Source organism: Pithys albifrons, chromosome 11, assembly GCF_047495875.1.
Source record: "Pithys albifrons albifrons isolate INPA30051 chromosome 11, PitAlb_v1, whole genome shotgun sequence".
NCBI lineage: Eukaryota > Metazoa > Chordata > Aves > Passeriformes > Thamnophilidae > Pithys > Pithys albifrons.
Window position 1 is genome coordinate 25735022 of NC_092468.1, and position 24058 is coordinate 25759079.

General features: G+C 48.9%; 1 protein-coding gene across 3 annotated transcripts in view; it reads right to left on the bottom strand.

Moving 5' to 3' along the window:
- The window catches only part of LEKR1 (leucine, glutamate and lysine rich 1), a 35713-nt gene extending 13914 nt beyond the window's left edge, over positions 1-21799 (bottom strand). The window contains exons 1-5 of one of the 3 annotated variants that reach the window (XM_071566791.1): positions 21622-21799; positions 12425-12639; positions 7886-8005; positions 7358-7470; positions 6722-6907 (exon numbers count right to left, since the gene is read on the bottom strand). In XM_071566791.1, coding sequence (XP_071422892.1) covers positions 6722-6907; positions 7358-7470; positions 7886-8005; positions 12425-12639; positions 21622-21669 — 682 coding nt within the window. In that variant the 5' untranslated portion in view covers positions 21670-21799. Of the gene's footprint in view, positions 1-6721; positions 6908-7357; positions 7534-7885; positions 8006-12424; positions 12640-21621 lie in introns of those variants that run through there. The other 2 variants (XM_071566790.1, XM_071566792.1) reach the window with 2 other exon arrangements.
- Between the last annotated feature and the right edge of the window lie 2259 nt (positions 21800-24058).

Below are 24058 nucleotides of genomic sequence, written 5' to 3' on the forward strand. Positions count from 1 at the left end.
GAGAATCATCAATCCCAGAATGGTTTGGGTTGGAAGGGACCTCAAAGCCCACCCAGTGCCACCCCTGCCATGGGCAGGGACACCTCCCACCAGCCCAGGGTACTCCAAGCCCCGTCCAGCCTGGCCTTGGACACTCTCAGGGATCCAGGGGCAGCCACAGCTTCTCTTCCCAACCTGTGCCAGGGCCTGCCCACCCTCCCAGCCAGGAATTCCTTCCCAGTATCCCATCTAACCCTGCCCTTGGCAGTGGGAAGCCATTCCCTGTGTCCTGTCCCTCCATCCCTTGTAAATGGTCTCATCTCCATCCTTCTTGCAACCCTTTCAGGCACTGGAAAGCCTCAGTTGGGTCATCCCAAAGCTTCTCTTCTCCAGGCTGAGCTATCCCAGCTCTCCCAGCCTTTGCTCCCAGCAGAGCTGCTCCATCCTCTGGTGTCTTGGAACCTGCTCTGGACTGGCTCCAGCAGCTGTGCTGGGACCAGCCTGGCCCTGAGGGTGCAGAGCCCCACCAGCACTGAGACCCTTCTGGAAGCAGCTCAGGGACAAAGACCCAGCAGAGCCAGGGCAGGAACCTGGCTGGGAATTGACTGTGCCTACCTAAAATCAGTGCATGTCTGCAGAGCCCACCTGCCCCAGGGGCACAGAGCCAGCCTGTTCCTCAGGCTGGGCACTGCAGGCAGGAGGGGCTGCTGCTTCCTCCACCCACCCCACGGCAGCACACAGAGGAACTGGTTTCATTTTCCCTTTGTTTCAGCGTGGTTTGGGGCAGATCAGGCAGCCAGGGTGGTGTCACAGGCGAGCTCTGACTCACCCCCCAGTCACAGCTGGCCGGGGTGGCCCTGCCAGGGCACGTGTGCCCACAGCAGGCTGGGCAGCAGCCACGGCCAGGGGCAGAGCAACCACAGAGCACAGGTTAGCGAGCCCTGTGAAATCCTCACCACAACTCAGGCACGGCTGGGAGGGACCTCTGGGGTGGCAAAGCTCATCCTTCAGCCCAGAGCAGAATTCTGCCCTAACCAGAGCTGGGCGTTTATTCAGACCCGAGGCTGGAGGGTCCCCAGTTCCTCTGCAGCTCTCCTGGAGCCCCATGAGGCACCGAGGCTGGAGGGTCTCCAGCCTCCCAGGCAGCCCCTCTGCAGCTCTGCTGGAGCCCCATGAGGCACCAGAAGGGGCTTTAAGGTCTCCCTGGAGCCTTCTCTTCTCCAGCTGAGCGTTCCCAGATCTCCCAGCCCGTGTCCATGGGAGAACATGGATTCCTGCTTTTCCTCCAGAACCAAAGGGAGGCCCTCCTGAAACCAAGTGGAACTCAAACACAGCCTCATCCCAGCCCCTCCTTGAAGGGAACTTGGACGCTGTTTTCCATCCTATTCATCTGCTTCCTCTTGCACTGTGAGGCTGTTGAAAAGCGCTAATGAGCCATTGCCTGTCACACTCTGCTCCAACCCCAGCCCTGCATTCCCCGGCTCTGCCCCTTCCAGCTCTTCTACCGCAGCTGGAATTAATAAAAAATACATTTCAACAGTACTTGTAGCATGAAAAGTGGCTGTTTGAACTGCAGCCTACCTAAAACTGCAGGGAACTATTCCCCCTTTGGGTTTGCAGAGCTCTTCAAAGCGGGCTTTAAAATGGCATTAAAGGCACTTCAGGGGATGCAAACACCGCTCCTTCTCTCCAGAGCAGCGCCAACATTCCCCACTCCAGCTCCCAGCCCCTCCTCCAGCTGCCTGCAGGTTTCCATCATCTCTCATTAGCCTCATTATGTCAGCAGACCACTAAGTTTATATTTAGGAACTGAAGTAGCCCGTGGAGCAGGAGCATCAAAAGATTGAAAATTCAGATTTCATCATGTGCATCACCAGCAATTCAGCTCATAAAGGGGCAAGGCTGGAACTATAAATGGGCTACAGAAAAACCACAAGGACCTTGGGAAGAAAAATGATTCCTTCTCTGTGATTAAGTGGACAAAGGGATTTGGCTGGTAATAAAATGAAAGCACAGGAATCAGCTGCTTTCCTTTAGGAGCACGTGCTGCTGCTCCAGCCCTGAAGATACAGAAACACCATCCCGGGCAGTGCTTTTCACTTTTGGGAGTCTGGGTGGTCAGGCAACTCCCCACCAGCCCTTCCCCTGCGCTGAGCAGTGCCGGGACCGTCCTCTGCCATCTCTGGGTGCTGCCCTGGCAGGCGGGGCAGGGATGAGACACCGACAAACTGGCCCACAAACCCCTCCCAAGGGAATACTCAGGAAGTGACAACAAGCAGGAGCACAAAGAAACAACAGCAGAAACTGCTGCTCAGTGGCTGCTCTTGCAGTCTCACTATCACAGGAAATAATCAATAAACTACAATCCTACAATTCTACGACAAACGAGTAACAGAAGAATCTTCAAAATGTTGGTTGTTGAAAGGAAAACCCTTTAAAAAATGCAAATCACAAATTCTCCTAGTTTGGGGCTTTTTCCTGTAACATTGAACTATTTCAGTACCGAAGGAGGATGTGAGAGGAGTTTGTGGGGAGGAAAAAGGCAAAATAAAACCCCAAGCCAGGCTCCCCCAGTGCACAGACACTCTGCATCTGGCTGAGTTCTACACCCTGGCACTCCCTGGAACTGATTTACAGCAAGATTGTTGTTTGTTCCCACTAATTTATTTTAGTACAATGGCAAACTCAGACCATGTTTAATGCTTGTTTTTTAAAAAATTCATGTTTTGTATTTCAAAGAGATCATTTTTATCAGCAGTGCATTAACTGGGTTTATTGCCCCAATCCTGAGAGCCAGAGCCCTCCTGGACTGGTGTTTTACTGACCCATTCAGGAAGGAGAGAACCCAAATGCCTGAGCCAGCACTTCTCCTGCCTTGGAATCTCATTCTGGATACCCACATCAAACATCTCACTGCTCCTTATTTAACAATTTATTATCAAGTAACTGTTACATTTTTATTAATAAATTTTAAAATGCCTCACATAAAACATCCAGCACCTCAGCTGGTCTTTTCACTGATCATTAAGATCTTGCAGAGTCCTAATATTCTGTATGAATTCCATATATGATGTTTGTGCTGTGTTTTCTCCATAAAATGTCCCTCACTTTGACTTTCACCATAAATTTTCAATTCTCTTTATAAACATAAACAAGCAAAATATTCCTTTGAAGCAGACAGGGGTAGAATAAGGCAAACCCAGAGATGGTAGGTCTTGGTTAGGTCTCACATCAGTGCCAGCAGTGAAAATTAAAAATATGAGAGCACGGACAAAGCCTTTGCAGAATATTTTAACATTTTAGGTTATTTCAAGAGCTTTCCCTTGCAGTTATGTCACATCAAAGTGAAAATGGGAATTTAGTTCAATAAATCCCAAGTTTTTCTCTCACCCAAACCAGAACTCTGTAGTTCCTCATACTAACAGTGAATTCCCAGAGCAGCAGAACTGGTGAGAGCTGAGCCCCAACGTCCTGCCCAGGTTATCTCAGAGGAGGGGGCTGGATAAAAGGAGCAGGTTTGGAAAGGACCTCAAAGCCCACCCAGTGCCACCCCTGCCCTGGGCAGGGACACCTCCCACTGTCCCAGGCTGCTCCAAGCCCTGCCCAACCTGGCCTTGGGCACTCCCAGGGAAATGCAGAGACTAAAATGCAGACCCAAACTGCACCAGGAGTGCTGACACAACATAAACCCCCAGGATTGCTGGGGACAGAGCAAGGCAGGTATGGGGGGACTTCATCAGCTTCTCTTTTGGCAAGAGCTGTCTGAGCTCCTGGTGATGACACACCACCCAAAGCACAGCCTGTGCACTCCCCTCCCAGGATTCCCTGGCAGCAGGAGAACAGAAACTGGAAGGACCTGGGAAGGACCTGGGAGCTGCTGCTCAGCTGAGGACACCCAGCCCCACAAAGCAGAGTGTGACCCTGAGTCACCTGGAGCCAGGCCAGCAGGGAGGAGGGGAAAGCTCTGCTGTTGCACCTCTGTACCTGCTGGGTTTAACCACTCAGGATGTTGCTGTCATCTTCTCGTGGCACCACATGAAGCCTGGAGGAAGCTGCAATTCCCTGGCTGCAGGAGGTGACCCACTGTGATTCCATCACTCCTTCACCAGCTTCCCAGCTCATTCCAGTGCTCCCTGTGCTCCCCAGCTCATTTCAGTGCTCCCTCTGTGCTCCCCAGCTCATTCCAGTGCTCCCTGTACTCCCCAGCTCATTCCAGAGCTCCCTGTGTGCTCCCCAGCTCATTCCAGTGCCCCCTCTGTGCTCCCCAGCTCATTCCAGTGCCCCCTCTGTGCTCCCCAGCTCATTCCAGTGCTCCCTGTGCTCCCCAGCTCATTCCAGTGCCCCCTCTGTGCTCCCCAGCTCATTCCAGTGCCCCCTCTGTGCTCCCCAGCTCATTCCAGAGCTCCCCTGCTCATTCCAGTGCTCCCTGTGCTCCCCAGCTCATTCCAGTGCCCCCTCTGTGCTCCCCAGCTCATTCCAGTGCTCCCTGTGCTCCCCAGATCATTCCAGTGCCCCCTCTGTGCTCCCCAGCTCATTCCAGTGGGATGAAGGCCTGGCACAGGTGCCCAGAGAAGCTGTGGCTGCCCCATCCCTGGGAGTGTCCAAGGCCAGGCTGGATGGTGGCACTGGATGGGCTTCAAGGTCTTTCCAACCCAAACCTTTCCAGGATTCTGTGATAATTAATTGCTCAATATGATGGGCTGACACAATGTGCCAACTCAGGGAAGGGAATTCAGGTTTTGAGAGGATGAGCCAGGATGCCATGCAAGCACCACAGAAAGATGGAACACACTGAGTAATCTTTAAAATAAAATAAAATAGAGACTGTGAGCATCTTTGATCTTCTAACAAAAGAACAAGGCAATTCTCCATGGAGTTAAAGAGGGGCAAAGCTGAGAAAGAAAGTGCATGTTTGCCATGTTCATAAACAAACCATGAACTCATTGTTTACAGGAACCTCTGAAGGAAACCGAGGGGAAAAGGGAACTTCAGGGGTAGTTTTCATATCAGCATAAATAAAACAACACAAGTACCTTATGTAATGATACTAAACCACATATTTCAAAGCTTAAAGGATCATCTGATGAGGTTCAAGGCCCTCTCAGATCAAGATGAGACATGTAAGGAGGATGGATTATCCCCTAATTGCTCCTCTAGAGTTTCTGCTCCTTCATGGTTTTCAGAGGCGAGGACAGAACATGGAATTAAAAGGACTTTAGACTTTCTCCACCAGCAGCAAGTGCCAACATTCCAGCTCCTGGAATGCCTGGGAGCTACCCCTGGGCTCAGGCAGCTCCTCGTGCCCACAGGCACCTCTCCAAAACATTTAACTCAATAATGGTCAGAATGGTTGGAGTTACATCCAACATGGAACCTCCTAAAATGGACAGTCCATAGGTCTGGGAGTTCTATTTTTTTACTCAGACAGTTGTATCAGGTACATAATGCTTGTTTTATAAAGGTTATGTACATACAATACTGAGATTGCTTATTTTTCTTGCAAAAAATACCATTTATGTACAACCTGCATTTTGTTTTACATCTCCCAAAAATTCTCTTCTGGTGATTCTACAAATGAGCCAAAGGTACCAAATTTCACACTCTCCAAAAGTGTCCAAGATTGTCTCGGAAAAGGCAATTTAAATAAAATTGCTGCTTTCTTCCCATTTACCCAGATCCTCAGGATGAGATTCTGTGGCTAAAAAGTGACTTTTAGGGCACCCTCTTCCAAATCTTGCCTGCCAGAGTTTACTCTCAGTAGAGAACTAAGTAACAAAAAGCAACCAGGCAATAAGACACCAAAACATGACAAGGGCAAGGTTTGGGGCTGCTTCAACACTCAGTGTTCCAAGAGAAAAAAGATAAACATGGATGCTGTGAAGGGTTCTCAGAAGAATCTTGTCAGAGCAAAATCTGAGTGATTTTACATTTGTTTAAAGTGGGAGTTTTTAATAAATACCATAAAAAGAAAGACCTATTGTGTGTATTTCATATATGGACAGTGTCTGAAAATGACATGGAATTATCTGCTCATTTTTCATTCCAATACATCACTCCTGGAGCTTTCTAACAGTATTATTATTATTATTATATATAAATTTAATAATAATATATAAAATATAGTAATTTAATAATAATAACAATTACTATGATGATTGTGATAATAATAAATTTCCTCAACAAGAGGGGCTGATAACTCTCTGGATGGTCATACCTGGTATTTTCCCAGGTATGGAGGAGCAGTGAAACTCCTCCACTGTGACCACCACTCAGACCTCCTGCTTTAAACCTGACCTGCCACACTGAGCATGAGGCAGGATGGGACTGCTGGGCCAATGGGATGACTCTATATGTGTTTCCAAGGTCTTAAAATATCCCTGAGCTGGTGCTGTGGATGCAAGAGAAAATGACTCAGGAGACACCAACATAAATCACCTTTTGTGCTGAGTTACTGTCTCCACAGAGCTCCCAAGATTTAGAATTTACATTATGATCATTTCAAGTGCTGTCACTGTTTTGCAGTTCTCAAGAGGACACAGAGCCAAGGGCAAGTCATTAGAGAGTCTCCTGTTTCATGGCTAGAAGAGCCTGTCTTGGCCTCACCTGCTGTTCAGTTCTGCTGCTGAGAGCCAAAGTCCTGCTCAGCCTTCTCACAGTAACAGCCACAACTTGAGTGCGTCTAAAGGCCATTTTTTGCATTTTTTCCCCTAGAATGTTGGTAGGAATGTCCCAGTTCTCTTACCCAAGGTTTCCTTCTGCAGCTCCCTGCACCTGCTCTGCAGCTCATTGCCCTGCTGGAGGCAGGTTTGGAGCTGCTGCGTTTTCAGCTCCACCGTGTCGGCCACCCCGCTCAGGTGCTTCACCTTCTCCTGGAGACACTCGTTCTCCCTCTGGGATTTTGCCAATCTTTGATTCAATTTGGATATTTCTGAGAAGGAAAAATATTGGAAAAACTGTTGTTAAATTTGCCTTCCTCACTAAAAATATGACACCTGTTTTATGACCTCGGGATTCAGTATTCACAGAATATGCAATGCTTTGAGTTGGAAGGGACCTCAGAGCCCACCCAGTGCCACCCCTGCCATGGCAGGGACACCTCCCACCAGCCCAGGGTGCTCCAAGCCCTGTCCAACCTGGCCTGGGACACTCCCAGGGATGGGGCAGCCACAGCTTCTCTTCCCAACCTGTGCCAGGGCCCTTTGGACAAGGGCCTGGAGGGACATGACAAGGGGGAATTGCTTCCCACTGACTTTGGATCTGGATGAATTAATGTCAGAATTAGAAATCACACAATTAATTCTTACCTTCCCATTTACTGTATTATACTCAACTACTAAAACTTATTTTCTCTGCCCAAAATCCTGGCAAGATGCTTTACCTGTCAGAGCCTCTTTGCTCAAAGTTTTGATTTGCAGAGAGATTTCCTCCCTCATGGCAGCCCAGCTCTCCAGGTTGGTGGAGATGAGCTGTATAATGCTGTCCAGATCACTCCTGATGAAAGGGAACAGGGAGACAGCCTTGTTCAGAGTGGAGCAGTGGTGCTCCAAGGTGCCTCTGCAGGAGAGAAAACAGTATCAGAGGTGTATTTTAAAAATAATTTACAGAGTAAACTTGGGAATTAGAGTAAACTTGACACCTACTCTTCTAATTTATACTATATTAGTGCATGAAATATGTTGCATTATGTACTGAATGTATTTTAATGAGGTTTCCCCTTCTAAATGTTCATTTACAGCTTTTATGTATAAATGAAGAAAACTGGACAGACAATTGTACAATCACTTTTAAAGAGAAATCACAGTAATCATGTTGAAATGACTGTATGGCCAAGCCTATGGTGAGTCTGTAAACACCACACACAAAAAAAAGAGTATTTCCAACATCAGCATTTCTTTTGGGTTCCTACCTGAGCACCTGGGATTGTTTGTAGGCAACTTCCTTCTCCTCCTGGCAATACTGCAAATCAGCTTTCACATTTTTAAACTCCTCCTGCTTGGTTTTCAGTTCCATTGTCAGGTTTTTTATTCTGGAGATGCAAATAAAATAATCAGAAAGTATTTGCACTAGTAAACAACCTCTAACTTTTGTGTCAGTTTTAAATTAAAAACATTGAATCCCAGAATGGATTGGCTTGGGGGAGACCTCAAAACTCATCCAGTGCCAATTCCTTGCCATGGACAGGGACACCTTCCAGTGTCCCAGGGTGCTCCAAGCCCTGTCCAGCCTGGCCTGGGACACTCCCAGGGCTGGGGCAGCCCCAGCTGCTCTGGGAAGGCTTTTCAAGGGGGATCATCACTTATTTCACTTAGGGATCAGTCTCCAAATGGAGGGAGTTTGCCTTTGGTTTCACACTCCTGCTCATGGAACTGTTTTCATTTCTCCTTGACCTTCCCAGGTGCTTCACAACAGCACCTGGTGGGTTTTTAAATGACAGTGCAGGTGACAATTTCCAGCATTTTACTTCAAAGCTGACACCCCAAGGATTGAAATCTGGGAAAGAACAGCTTGCAGTTATCAGGACTCAGAAACACATTGCTGGGCAAGGCCCAGCTACCAGAGTGTAAATAAATACAGGTTAAACACTGTTCTTTCAGCACCTCGGGCTGATTCCCACAATTGTCATGGAATGAATGGAACTGCCCAGGAATAAGAGTGGAATCCAAATCCCTTCCACGTGAGGAAGGAACCCCCAGAGCCCCTCAGCCCAGCTGTTCTCTGCAGATAACCATCCAAACCAGCCTTCTGCCCCCAAAACACAACTCCAGTGGCACCAACTGCTACAAACCAGCCCCTTTTTAAGCTTTCAGCACTCACTGTTCATGCAGAGTAAATGATCTGTTTCCCTGCTGGAGACTCCCTGTCACAAGTGAATAAATAATATTTGAATTGACAAATATTTCACAAACCCAGAGGCTGGAAGAAGCCTTGGCTTCAATTTTTAAAAAGCAGCAGAAAATGAGAATAATTTCTAGTAAAAAAATCTAAAAATGAAGACAAAATATGGAAGTGCATTAATTACTGTTATCACACAGATCAGCACAGCTGCACCAAAAGGCAAGTTTTAAGAAATGTTAGTCCTGATAAAGAAACTTGGATCTGCAGAGCTCTGACAAAATCAAAACTGAGTATCTGGGAGTTAAAAAGCAAGTTTTGGGGCTCAGATGTGATCACTGGAACAAAACAAAAAAATAAAAAAATTGAAGAAATTTCTGGCATGAACCTTTTAGGAAAATTTCCCCAGAACTCCTTGCAAAGTTGCTGGAGGGGGAGGCAGGAGGGGAGAGAACAAAGACGTCTGGTTGTGTTTGGGAGCAGAACTGTTGTCATCAACAGGGAAACGTCCATCCCTTTACAGCTACAGAAATTCAAATCTACTTTTGCAGATGAGGCAAAAGTGATTTATCACTGAAAAATGACAAATCAAAACTTTGGGATCTGGGGGAAACTGGATGCTCATTTTCCATTCTTTGTCCAGAATGGGCAATATTTGAAAACCTTTTGGTTTAAAAAAGAAACTGGTAGATAAGTAGGGACACATTTTCTTCCTCTTTTTATTCCAGAGCTTTGATACAATAAAAGGGGCATTTTCAGCATGTTCTGGTCAGGCTCACACAAAAGAACCTGTGCAAAAGGCAGGACAGTTGCACTCCTGGCACCCGGAGGGAGCAAAATAAACATGTTATTTTGGTGCTTTTCAGCACAAAGGAAAAGTTCCATGGATCACTAGACACTGGCATTTAGAGAATGGTGGGAACACACTGATCTCATCCTCTGCCCTGGGGTTCAGCCGGGAGGATTAACAGCCAGTCCCTGCATCCAGCACGTTTTCCTGGGAATCCAGGAGGGATCCGGACCGGACCGGGAGGGGAATGAGGACACGGCAACTCCCAGCACTGCCAGGAGAAGAATGGATGAGAAAATAACGAAGGGGTTGCAAACACACTCATTGTCCTAAAGCAGTGGCAGGAGAAATGACCCTGTTCGTTGGGATCGAGGGCGTTTCACACAAGCGAGAACAGAATAAATAGTGTGGGTACTCCCCGTGATTCCCGGCGGGACAGGAGGAGCATCAGCAGCCCCAGCTGGCTGCAGGCACAGGGACAGGGTGCACGGGGCAGCTGGAACACGCTGCCCGAAAGAAAAAGGTTCCACCACAGTATTTCAGCTCCAGGAAACTTTGGGACGTGCTCAGACCCAACAGGTGCTCGTTTTGATTCCAGAGCCAGCGGCTGCCCCTTCCCTTCCAGCAGGTTGCCCAGGGCAGGGGTGGAATCACCATCCCTGGAGGCATTCAGGAAAACCTGAGGACACCTTTGGCATTTCAATCTATTGGACGGTTCTTATATTGGATGTGACAAGAATTATAAAAACTATCAGAATTAAAGAGCTTTTAACACGGAAAAAGGCTTGAATAACTAAGAGGAACTAACTAATGGTGAGCTCCCCTTGTGCCCCAGATCCCAAAGGGCAGGTGAGGGATCTCTGCCAGAGCTCCCATTCCCAGGGGCCCTTCAGGTTCCCCACAGGTACAAACACCAGCAAGGCTTGAACCGAAAAGGAACATGAAAACCAAACAGTCTGAACTGACAAGAAAGATTCAATCCCTTGGTCTGCAGAGACAAAGTGTGAAAAAAGGGCTATTTGCCTTGTGGGAGGAACAATCTGTCAGACTTGCCAGCCCCAGACACGAGGATGTTGAATGGTGACTTTGTGCCAACAGCACAAGGTGGTAAGAGAGGCCCAGGACAGTAAAGAGAAGATAAGGAATATTTAGCCAAGTTACTTCACAAGGCACAACAGTTGATTTATGGCTGCAGTGGGAGCCTACTGCAAGAATTGCACTTGATTTCAGCAGCTTTTAAATCAAGTCAAGCCTTAGGGGGGAAAAGTGCAGAGATAAAATTTTTATTAACTGTTCCAGCTTTACTACAAAAAGTCAGCTCAATGAAAATTTCAAATTTAGCTCTGGCAAATGATCCTCCCCAAGAAGAATGTGCTGTCACTGCATTTGCTCACACACTGAATTCTGCCACCCAGGGTCGTCAAAGGGACAAGGAGCAAACTCACTCTCTAAAAACATGATGTTAAACCAAAGAAAAGCCTGAACATTGGGAAGGAGGGGGTGGAGGGGGTTCAGTTTAAATGAAAAATACTGCAGGAAACATTATCAGTAGAGGGATGTACAAAATAAACACGTTTTGTTCAATTTTGTGGGAACTTGTGTTCTAAAATCAGTCTTTCATTAGTAATATTAGTAGACACAAGCCTAACTAAATCCATTAAAAGCAATATTCAATTCTTAACAGTATTTGAGTCATTCTCCAAAAAAAGGCAGGTTTCCAAAGTTTTCCAGTCCAATCTCTAGAGCTCCTTAACACTCAGAATTCCCACATCACCAGTTCTGGGTCATCTGGTGTGAGAGATCATGGAAGGAACCCCCTCCCCTTCCTGGGGGTCCCAGAAATCCAAATGGCTGAACTGGTAATTAAAATTATAATCTCATTCTTACAAAAGCTTCTGACAAACAGTTTGATTCAGAGCAAGAAATTACCAAGAGATTTCTGGTGCTCTTGATGTCCCCCTTTATTCCATCAGTTCTCACCTTAAGCTGCTGCATTTTTATAAAGGGTCTTTTATTAGTTGATTATAAATATTAATTGTTCATAGTTCTCCTGTAATCAATTAGTGGACTATAATGATAGATTCCAAAACATAAGCACAGAAAAGGATACAAAACCTGTAAGGATGAGCTGAAAGAACACACTTAAAGGTTTTAATCAGTGTCCTGAAAATCCCAGTGTGGCTCTGAGGTCTGTCATTAATCACTGCAGCTTTAAGGGTTCCAAACTGCCCCTTCCCTTGGGATATTCACACACCTGCCTGCAAGGATTTGAAAGCTCCTGCTCCTGAAGAACAGTGCCACAGGCAGGACCCAAAATGGCCTTAGTTCCTTTAATATCAGCCCTCTGGAGAGTGAGCCCTGAGCCTTGCAGGGCAAGAACAGTGGGAATTCTCTGCCACGTTACCATGAGACAATCAGTCAAAATTACAGAACAGGACTGTGCAATGTCATTTTAAATATTACAATTCTACTACAAGCTGATAAGGTGAAGTGTTTATAATTTCCCTTTGGGAATGTGTGCAGGGGAAATACCTCTGAGGGCCTTCTGGCTTCTCTCTCACTTGAAATGCATTGACTGTTTCCAAACTGAGAAGGAATTTCAAACTTCCCTTCCAAAGAATACTGGGAAAGATGATTTAAATAAGGTATTACAGGATCAGATCATATCATAAAGTATCTGATACAAGGAAGACTGGATGATCCCTGTGAGCCCCTCCCAACCCGGTGTATCCTGTGATTCTGTTCTTTGTCCTTCAAGCTTCTCTGGGATGAGATCCCCCAGTGCCACCCAGGGAACACCCCCAGGGTGATGAGGGCTCTGACCTTTCGGTTTTGGACTCACTGGCAGCTCGGCAGCGCTCCAGGTCTCGGTGCAGAGCCTGTAACTCAGCCTGCAGCCTCTGCTCCCGTTCCAGGCTTCCCTCATAGAACTTGATCTCCTTCTCCATGGCCTTCACCTTCTCCTCCATCACCTTGAACTCGTGCAGGATCAGGTAGCTGACCCCACAGTACCTGCACACTGTCTCGTCCCGGGACATCTGGGGAGAGAGAAAGGGCAAAGCTTGGGACAAACAGTGAACAAAACCCCTGAGGGACACCAAGTAAGAATGTAAATCTGAGTAACTGAAAGCACTTCACTCTCCAGAGCATTTAGGATGGTATTGCTTTGACAGAGAATACAGAAAACTCAGCATTAGCACAATGAAGCCAGGCTACAGCAGGGCTTTGCCTTACTGGAAACTCCACAGGATTGAACAACCCTGGCAATGTGGGAACTCCCACTGGAATTCTGAAGTACCTCCGAGTTCTGCCTGATGTACTAATTGAAATTAAAATGCTGTGTTTAACAAAGTTATCTCCTTAATGAACCTGTGCCTGCCTGAGCCAGACAAGTGTTATTCCCTGGGGGTTTGGGCCCTGTGTCCAAGTGAAGCAGCCAAGATGAGTGGAGTGACCAGAGTGATGTAACCCAGAATCTTTACACAAAGAGCTGCAAAGAGTAAGGGACTGATGAGGGTGATGTGGTGTCTGTGGCACTGCAGTGCTGGGGGAAAGGGAACCCACTTGCTGGTCTGAAGTATTCATGGCTGAGTAAAAACTACTCAGTATGTGACACACAACTCATGGAAAGACCATTCATTAAACTGAGAAATGCACTTTTCTAAGTGATCACATTATAAATTTTGGAGTAGGGACACACAGCACCTGCTCACCAGCACAGAGCCCTGAACCTGACAGGCTTCCCCTGATTTTGGGATAAATTCAACATCAATTCATTTGAGAGGAGATGCTGAGAATCAAGACTAGATCAGAGGACACTGATAACACAGCTGAGAGACCCCTCAGAGCAACAGATATCAAAGGTCTTGGCACCCTGACAGGTCCAGAACAGGGGCCAGGGGTGGCAGCTGGGAGAGCCACTGTGTGTCTGAGAGCTTAAAACACACCTGAGCCTTTCTTCAATTATTTTTTCTTGCATGATTACCAACTGCTACAAGGACTCTAACAGGGAATTATGAAAATCAGAAAGGTGAAAAACAGCAACCAGTTTAAGTCAAATTAAGACTCTCTTGTTTTACAGGGAAAAAAAGATATTTTGGGACATTGGGATAAATGAAAAGAAATCAGACTTAGAGGAAAGAAAACAGCTTTCAAAAATTATAAACTAAAGACTCATTATTCCATGATTCAACAATCTTTATCACTTCAAATATAGCTTGATAAAAATGATATTTCAGCATGCCCTGCCCGAGTTTTATTTTCCCGTTTGTTAATGTTGCCCCAGTTTAAAACACCCCTGGTTACAGTTGCTCTGAAGGAGCTGAAAATGCAAGTTTATTTTTCCTGGCAGCTGCAAACTGTGCTTGGAAATATGAAACTGTTATTCAGGATAACTACCATGAAGTTCCAAAGCACTGAAATGACTGTATTGCAAAAGGACAAACTGAGCTGCTTTAGGGAGCACAGGAGGGGGTTCTTATCCCAGGGAGAACACGGTGCTCTTGTGCAGCACGACCACTGCAGCCTGAAAACAAACAGAGCTTGGCATCTCACTGGGTTCTGGGACTGAAAACAACTGAAAACCATCAGGGTTCTGAACTGGAAGGGCTTTGTGCAAGCACTGACCCTTCCAAAGTTCTACGGGTCTTGTCACTGAACTTCAAAATAAAAGAAGTCAAAGAACAACAAATGTTTTCTGTTTGGCCCCAGCTGGAAGTGGGTCCTGCTCTACATGTCCATTCCTCCCCAGGTGAAGTAAAAACCTGGAAGGATTCCAGAGCAAGTTGCATTTTTAAAGTACTTGCTGTCTAGACAAAAAAAAACACAGAAAAGGAAATTCTGCCTTCCTCAGGACCTTGCTCTGCACATTAATAATTATCCTGCAAGGACTGCAATACACACAAGTCTGCAGGAAACATTTTCTTTAGTTCTTACACTTACAAACAACCTCCTCTGGAACAATATGTTTGCTGAGTAATCACTAAGAATGTGTGTTAAATACACAATGATTTATGTTTTTAGATTCCACATTTCACTGTTTCCATTTGATCAAAACACTCTTGTCATCTTCTTAATTCAAAGCAGAAAAGAATCAGGGCAAAAACACTTTGCAAGGAATAGAAAAGGAAACTGTCAGAGCTCTGAGCAGGAAGGGACTTGCATGTCCTGAGCAGTGAGGGGAAAATCAATGAGGATTTAAACAACCTCACTGAGACAAAGTGCTTGAAGTAGGAAGATATTTACCCACAGGATTTGGAGCCACAGTTGTGACACCACACACTGTGAGGCATCTGGGGGAGCAGCTTCAACCCTGCCCTTGGTTCTGGAAGCACTGATGTTATTCCATGGCTACAAAGATCCCTTTAGATACCAGGGCAAGTGAAGGACTGAGCCAAGATGGATAATCCCTCAAATTACAGCTGTCTGACTCAGTTCCATCTGTAGAGCTTAAGTTATAAGGGAAAAAAAACCCAACAAAAATTGGTGGTCTGGCCCATTTTTAGCCTTTTGAGTGATGGGACAGGCATTTCTGCCATTTCAGCTGGGCCCAGCAGCTCCAGGGCATGTCAGCTCCTGCAGTGCTGTCCTTCTGCTCTCCTGTTTCAGATCCACCCACAGAAACCACCACGGGGGAGCTGCATTCTTGTTCAAACACAGCCGAGCTCCTTCCTCACTGAGCAGGGCTTTGGCTCTGCACAGCCCAGCCCAGGGATCACTCCCCACAGAGCCCCAGAAGTGCTGGGGTCAGAGACACCCTCGGAGCCCGTCGAGTCCAACCATCCCCAGCACTGCCAGGGCCACCACTGACCATGTCCCCAAGTGTCACATCCACACATGGGGAGGACTTCCAGCCATGGAGACTCCACCACTCTGTGGGCAGCTGTGCCAGGGCTGGACAACCCTCCTGAGCAGAAACTCCCCACAACCCCCCGTGCTCCTCAGACACACAGTGCTGCAGTAACAGCTCTTGCTCCCTCGGTGGGTCTGGCAGGACCAAAACTGCTCCAGACAAGTAACAAAAAACTCTATATTTGTCCAAACTAAACTTGTAGTAGAATACATACAACTCAAGAAAAAAAATACATTATGCTGCAGCTGTGAGCTCCTAAATTATTTTTCTATGTTGTTTATTTCACTCTATTATCCAAATTTACTTTCTTTTTTGTTTCACTCCTGTCCCACACCACTTTCATGTCCCTCTCCTGACAAACCAGGCAATCCCTAGTACACAAAAAGAAATCATGACTCAAACCACACCATTGATTTTCAGGAGTCTTCTGCTGGATGTGCAAAATGAAGAGTTATCTGACTGAAACTGATATTTGTTTTCATCAAAGAAAGAATTTTAACAGTCTCAGTAGAAACTTCACTTCTTTTAAAAGAAAAGAAGTGTATTTGGAGCCAAGTTTTCAGTCAGCATCTACTCAAAAAGCAACCCAGCTGGTACTGCTGGGCCATGCTGTACACAGGATTATTTGCTCCACTTCCATAAACTCACAGTTGCAAAACACAAACCCCAGTGCTTGCTCTGAATAGACATGAATAGAGTAGAAATAGGCTTGGAGTAAAACCAGAACGTGGCTTCATTCAAAACATGCCCTGCAATAATCGCTTTGTCACGACAGGAAATCACCCTCTGCTTTCAGGTAGCTTGGATTTTTCCTGTCTGTGAGGAAATCAGACTAATGAATCCCAAAAGGCTGCAGTGAGAGCTGGAGCTGCTCCCACTCCCTGCAGACCCCACCATGTCCCAGCAGCCCTTCTGGGGCTGCCCGGGGATGTGGCATGGCATGGCATGGCATGGCATGGCAGGGCAGGGCAGGGCAGGGCATGTTCCAGCCTGAGCTGAACCACAAAGCATTTCAGGGCAAAGCACACCAGACAAAGGGTAATTCAGCCCACTGGTAACTGGAGCTTTGCCTGACAGTCTCTTTGCCCCTCTGGTTGGGACTGCCAGGAAGCCTGTCCTGACTGCAGCCCTTCTGCCTGGGAGGGGAGAGACCCCAGTCCCCCCAGCTCTGAGCAACCCAGAAAGGGTAGAAAACCTTCACTGTAGTGAACAGAGCCCGAGTTTTATGGGGAAACCCTGAATACATTGCCCAGAGAGGCTGTTCCTCACTGGAGATATCCAGAACTGTCTGGACACAATCCTGTCCCACATGCTCTGGATGACCAAGATGGAGCAACAGATCCCATTCCTTACCCATCCCAACCTTACCCATTCCATAATCCTGTAATACAGTAAATACAACCCTAATTTTATGAGAACAGCAAGAGGTAAATATGATTTGCTGCCCTACATGACCACCAGTGACTTCAGAATTCTCCCCTTAAGGACAGAAGATTGTTCTCTCCAAGATCCACCTCCACAAATCCTCTGAGACCACAACACACAGGGATAACAAAGCAGCTGCCTCTGCTCTCTGGGACCTGCTGTTCCCAAACCAACAGGGCACATTTCACTCTTGGGAAGACACACACTGGCACAGGTGCCCAGAGAAGCTGTGGCTGCCCCAGCCCTGGGAGTGTCCCAGGCCAGGCTGGACAGGGCTTGGAGCAGCCTGGGACAGTGGGAGGTGTCCCTGCCCATGGCAGGGGTGGCACTGGGTGGTATTAAAGTGCCTTCCAACCCAAACCATCTATGACTCTGTGATTTTCTAACACTTCCAACCACACAGAACACTCATAGAACTGAAGCTTCATGTCCCAGTGACACACAAACACAAAACCTCCTATAGCCAAGTGCTGAAAACTTCAGTGGGCACTGGAGCAACTTGGGCACATCATCCCCAGAAGAATTCACAAGGTGGTGCCAACAGGGTGCTGCCACTCTGCCACACTTCTCTGGAGGGCACAAGTTGAATTGATCTGCTTTCAAATGCCTGCTGGTACCAACACTGCACATCCCAAGCACACTGTTCCCTCCTGCCCAGTGAGTCTTGGTGGATGAGACACTTTTTAACTGGCAGAGCTGGGAGTGTGTGTCCCAGAAGCCACCAGAAACAAGAGACACTGTTCAAAGGCAGTGAGAAATGCCTGAGAACTCCATGTGTTCATGAAGACCCCACAGTGAGCCCGACCTGTGGCACATGTGGGAGGTGTGATGTGTAACCACCCACTGCTCGTGGGGTAGGTGGCACTTTGGGGACAGCCAGACACCACAGAACGTCCTGTACCCAACTGGAACAGCCCCAGAGTGCCTGCCCTGCCTCATGTCCTGGGGCACAGAACTGCTGCTCTCAAAGGCTGCCCTGTGCCCTGTGAATTTTAGGATTTATGCTAGAAAAGCTCATTTATTTGCCAAATAAAATATGAAATTAAAGACAGTTTTTTGTTTGCAGCTTTGAGGACCCAGAGTCATCTGGTTGTTGTTCTGCTTCCTGTTCCAGGGAGATCTTCAGGGCAAAGCTGCATCTTCCCATCAACATCCACAGACTTAACAACAGAAGTTTAATTAACATTGACCAACATTAAAAAGATTCATCTACCACTACCAACTGCCAAGGTGAAATAGGAAGGTCTTGAGGAAAAATAAAACCAAGCCAAACCACCAACCCAACAGCAAACCCAGAACTCCCCAAAAGGACACATCCATGACAATGGAGTCAAGGAAGGATTAAATTCTTCAGTCCCTTCCTGGGCTCTGGACACCTCTCAGGCTGGGGGGGATGGCAGACACTCTTAGACAAGTAAATAGATTAAAATCTGGCACTACCAGCCAGTGATGCCAATCATTAGCAATAATTACTTTCTATGAAGTATGTAACTGAATACAAAATAAAATCCTGTAAGCTTTAATAATGGGCATGTGGATGTTTAACTGTTGATTTTTTTGTCATTTAGCACCTGTCCTGCAATGAATCTGGTGAGAAAGAGGTGTGAGAGGAGTAGAAGGAATGAGAGACAGGAAAGCAGGGCCTTGTAAAACTTTTATAGGATTCTCTAATGCAAAACTGGTCAGAACATGAAGAACCAAATTCCCTTCACATCTATCATTTCATTGACAAGATACCAAGAAACCTCTCTCTGTCTAGAATAAAACTTCCTTTAAAGTTGAATAAACAGTCTTGATAAGCAGCTCGTGGAGCTCCATCTCCCAGGAGCACAAAGGAAGGGGTGATGAGGGCTCTGCTCTGCTCCCTTCCCTTGGCAGCACAGCCCAAGCCCCAGCAACCCAACCCAAACCAAAGCAGGGAGGGAAAGATGCTCCACTCTGAGGCTGCAATCCCAGTGCCTGACACGCTCCCTCCACACACTCCACTCCCTCCCTGGGCCTCCAAGCTGCACGTTGGGAGCATGTGCTCCTTTGGCACAGCAAACCACAGCTGGCTCCAGTTCTGCTGTGGTAGGAACAGTCCAAAAGATTCCAAGAGAGAGGCTGCAAAATGCAGCAGCAGAGAATGTGAGGGCAATGAGAACATGTGCAGGTAAAAGATGGAAGATACAAGGCCAGGAAATGGTGAGAATGACTTGTAACCAAGGGCTGTACCTTGTAACTGTAGGACAGCTACAACGTGAGTGGCTGAGCAGGGGATGAGCAGCAGCAAAGGATGTGTAAAGCTCCAGCACTCCCTGATCCCAAAATCTGGGGCTGTCCATGCCTTGGAGCTCACAAATCCCCCGGGGAGGTGGAGGGTAGGATGGGACAGGACCACAAGCCTATTCTTGTGCACATCTGGAAATTCTGTCTGCCCATCAGATCCTTTGGTTAAACACATCCCCCAGAACTGGAGGGAGCTGAGAGGACTCCCTGTCCCATCCTCTCCTCCCAGGGAAGTTTGTGCCCACAGTCCCAGGGAAGAATTCCACAACTCCCTGGCTGAGCTGCCCCAGAGCTCCACAGCATCCCACCAAAGCACACCCAGACAGGTGAGGCAAAGCCCAAATGCACCTGGAAATGAACCACTGTCTTCCTACACATTTGAACACTGTTTGTTACTCAAGTACTTTCCAGAATGAGCAAACCCAGATCGACCATCCTGTCATGGAAACACAGGATTTTTAAGCTCTTTGCTGCTTTTGCTCTTTTCTAAATTTCCATTAGTCACATTATTTTCTTTACAGCAGCTCAGAACTGAGACCTCAACAGCCCTGAGCAGAGGGATAACAAAGGCCCAAATTTCACATGCAATTCCTCTTACAACTATTAATATATCACAACAATTAATATATTAGCAGCCTCTTCCTTTGTAACAACCCTTTGTTAATATTATTCTCCTCCTCAAACAAACCTCAGTGTTGTTTGACAAGTGACAAGGAGGTTACTTTGGATTTTGTATTGATGCATTGGAGTCACTTTTTAAAAATATGTCTTGTTTTCACTAAGAATGGAGTTTAATGGTGTCCCCAGAGTGCTCACAACCCCTCCCAGACTGGCACCAGCATGTTCCTTATCACAGTCCCAGATCCTGGCTCAGTGATAACCAACAGACACCGACACTGCTGCTGAAAGAATTAATGTCACTGCCTTTCTGTCCCCAGCCTGTGCCTGCACTGGCTCCTCCTTCCTCCTTGTGCTTGGATGTGCTTGGCACACTGATCAGGAACTGGCTCAGGAACTGATCCAAAGGAGAGACAGACAGCTCAAGTGCCACCAAAATGCAGCTTGGAGTCATTAAAGGAAACACTGAGCAGTAACAAGATCCAGAACAGTTCCCTCATCCAGCAGTTTGGCACGACAGTTTCTCTAAGAAGCCTGTGCTGATTTCTGCTCATCACCTTACCCTGGCAATGCTTAAAAACTAATTTCTAAACAAACAAACATATTGGGATCTTTCCTGCTACCGAAATAGCTGCTCATGAGTCTCCAGTGTCTCAGGTTCTTCCCCTCCCTTTAAGGGCAAATATTCCTCTCCCTCCATCTGTCTTACCCATCCTTGAATTCTCAGAAATCATCTCAGAAATTGTCTCAACAACTGGACTATTCCCGGGAGAATTTCTGCAGTCTGAGTACACAAAGCTTTTAAATGACTTGTTAATTATGAAATGCAGACTTAGAAATTAGGACAGCTGAGAGTTTTACTGCTAAAGTGAAAACCTGACAGTGCTACAAAAAGTGATTCATGTTCCACTTGAGTGGAGCCTCCTCCTAAATGAGCCCACAGGAACAGCAGGGCAGTTACACTGGCAATAACCTGCCTGCCAAACAGCACAACACACCAAGGGCAGCTCCGAGGCCAGAGGAGGGGAAATGTTCCCTTCCCCTTGGTGTGGATACTCCTTGGAACAGGTCATGCTCCAGTCATTCCAAACTCACAGCAGCAAACATGCCAGAACAGGGGAAAGTCCGGGAGTCACCGGGAGTGACAACACTGGGACAGAGAGAGGGGTTCTCTGGGACTCACTTGCAGTCACTGAGGTGTTCTCTGGGACTCACCTGCGGTCCCTGAGGTGTTCTCTGGGACTCACCTGCAGTCCCTGAGGTGTTCCTGAGACTCACCTGGAGTGACAGAGGAGTTCTCTGGGACTCACCTGCAGTCACTGAGGGGTTCTCTGGGACTCACCTGGAGTGATTGAGAGGTTCTCTGGGACTCACCTGGAGTTACTGAGGTGTTCTCTGGGACTCACCTGGAGTTACTGAGGTGTTCTCTGGGACTCACCTGGAGTGATTGAGGGGTTCTCTGGGACTGTTCCTGAGACTCACTTGGAATGACAGAGGTGTTCCTGAGACTCACCTGGTGTGATTGAGGTGTTCTCTGGAATTCACCTGGCGTGTCAGAAGTGTTCCTGAGACTCACCTGGAGTGATTGAGGTGTTCTCTGGGACTGTTCCTGAGACTCATTGAGGTGTTCCTGGGACTCACCTGCAGTGCCAGCACCACGGCAGAGCGAGGTGTTCTCTGCAGTGTTCCTACAGGATTAGTGTCATTACACCGCACAGAGTGGTGAAACTCAACACCCCTCCTCACCCAGTGCCAACAAGATCCCGTGCCAGCGCCCGCAGCCCGTGCAACACCCCTGGGCCGCCGCAGGAGCTGCTCCCCAAACGCTGCGGGGTTCTGCCCTTTGCACGGCTCGTACCTTGCGGATCTCCTCGGGCAGAGCGTGGAGGGGGCCGTGGCGCTCCATGCGCTCCCGCGGGGCGCGGGGCGGTGTGCGGGGGGTGCCGCGGGCGGCGGGCTCGGGGTGCGGGCACGGCCCGTGCGGGGCGGCCCGTGCGGGGCGGGGGCAGCGCGGAGGGGCCGGCACGGCCGCCGCCATCTTGGCCCGGCGCGTCCGCCGTCACCGCGGCAACGGCGCGTGCGCACTGAGGGGGGGGGGGGCGTGAGGGGAGAGCCCGGCGGGGAAACTGACCCTGTTGTGGGCACAGAGGCCGGCCCGGACCCCCCAAATCCGGCCCGGACCCCCCAGATCCGGCCCGGACACCCCCAAACCCGGCCAGGACACCCCCAAACCCGGCCCGGACCCCCCAAATCCGGCCCGGACCCCCCAGATCCGGCCCGGACCCCCCAAACCCGGCCCCGACACCCCCAAACCCGGCCCGGACCCCCCAGATCCGGCACGGACACCCCAAATCCGGCACTGACACCCCAAACCCAGCCCGGACCCCCCAAATCCAGCCCGGACCCCCAAATCCGGCCCGGACCCCCCAAATCCGGCCCGGACACCCCCAAACCCGGCCAGGACACCCCCAAACCCGGCCCCGACACCCCCAAATCCAGCCCGGACACCCCAAATCCGGCACTGACACCCCCAAATCCGGCCCGGACCCCCCAGATCCAGCCAGGACACCCCAAATCCAGCCCGGACACCCCCAAACCCGGTCCGGACACCCCCAAATCCGGCCCTGACACCCCCAAATACGGGTCTGAGACCCCAAATCCAGCCTGGACACCCCAAATCCTGCACTGACACCCCCAAATCCGGCACTGACACCCCCAAATCCAGCACGGACACCCCCAAACCCGGCTCCGACACCTCCAAATCCAGCCCGGACACCACAAATCCGGCACTGACACCCCCAAATCCGGCCCGGACACCCCAAAATCTGGCTCTGACACAGCGATTGCGGGCACTGACACCCCCAAATCCACACCTGACACCCCAAATCCTGCTCTGACACCCCAAATCCGGCACTGACACCCCAAATCCTGCTCTGACACCCCAAAGCCACACCTGACACCCAAAATCCGACCCTGACACCCAAAATCCGGCAGTGAAACCCCAAATCCATCCCTGACACCCCAAATCCATCCCTGACACCCCAAATCCATCTCTGCCACCCCAAATCCATCCCTGACACCCCAAATCCATCCCTGACACCCCAAAGTCAGCTCTGCCACCCCAAATCCATCTCTGCCACCCCAAATCCATCTCTGCCACCCCAAATCCATCCCTGCCACCCCAAATTCAACCCTTATCCCCAAATCCATCTCTGCCACCCCAAATCTATCCCTGCCACCCCAAATTCATCCCTGCCACCCCAAATACATCCCTGCCACCCCAAATTCAACCCTTATCCCCAAATCCATCTCTGCCACCCCAAATCTATCCCTGCCACCCCAAATTCATCCCTGCCACCCCAAATACATCCCTGCCACCCCAAATTCAACCCTTATCCCCAAATCCATCTCTGCCACCCCAAATTCAGCTCTGCCACCCCAAATGTATCCCTACCACCCCAAATCCATCCCTGCCACCCCAAATTCAGCCTTGCCACCCCAAATCCAGCCCTTGCCCCCACATTCAGCCCTGCCACGCCAAGGCCAGCCCTGACCCCCAGCCCTGGCCCTGGCACCCCAGCCTGGTCCGTGCCACCCGGGTGACCCGCGTGTCACACCCGAGGCACGAGCCCAACCTCGGGATGACCCGAGTGCGGCGCCGGCTCCCGACGGGACCCGCTGGAGCGCGGCTGGAAATGAATAAATCAGGGAAAGATGGCAGGGAGAGCCGGCAGCTCGCAGCACAGCCCCGCTCCGGCGGGATTAATTCCACATTCTGCCCTTCTTCCCATCGCTGCTGGTTCCTGTTTCCTTCCAACCCGAGCTGCTGTCGGGACTCGGCTCCATCGCACGGCATGGGCCATCTGCTCCAGCCCCAAACTTCGGCCTGCCCAAAGAGCTCCTCCATCCCCAGGGCAATTCCTGCACCCCTGGAACAATTCCTACACCCCCACATTAATTCCTACACCCCCAAAACAATTCCTACACCCCCAGAGCAATTCCTTCATCCCCAAAGCAATTCCTACACCCCCAAAACAATTCCTACACCCCCAGAGCAATTCCTCCATCCCACAACAATTCCTACACCCCCAAGGCAATTCCTACACCCCCAGAGCAATTCCTACACCCCCAGAGCAATTCCTCCATCCCACAGCAATTCCTACACCCCCAAGGCAATTCCTACACCCCCACATTAATTCCTACACCCCCAGAGCAATTCCTTCATCCCCAAAGCAATTCCTACACCCCCAAGGCAATTCCTACACCCCCAGAGCAATTCCTACACCCCCAAGACA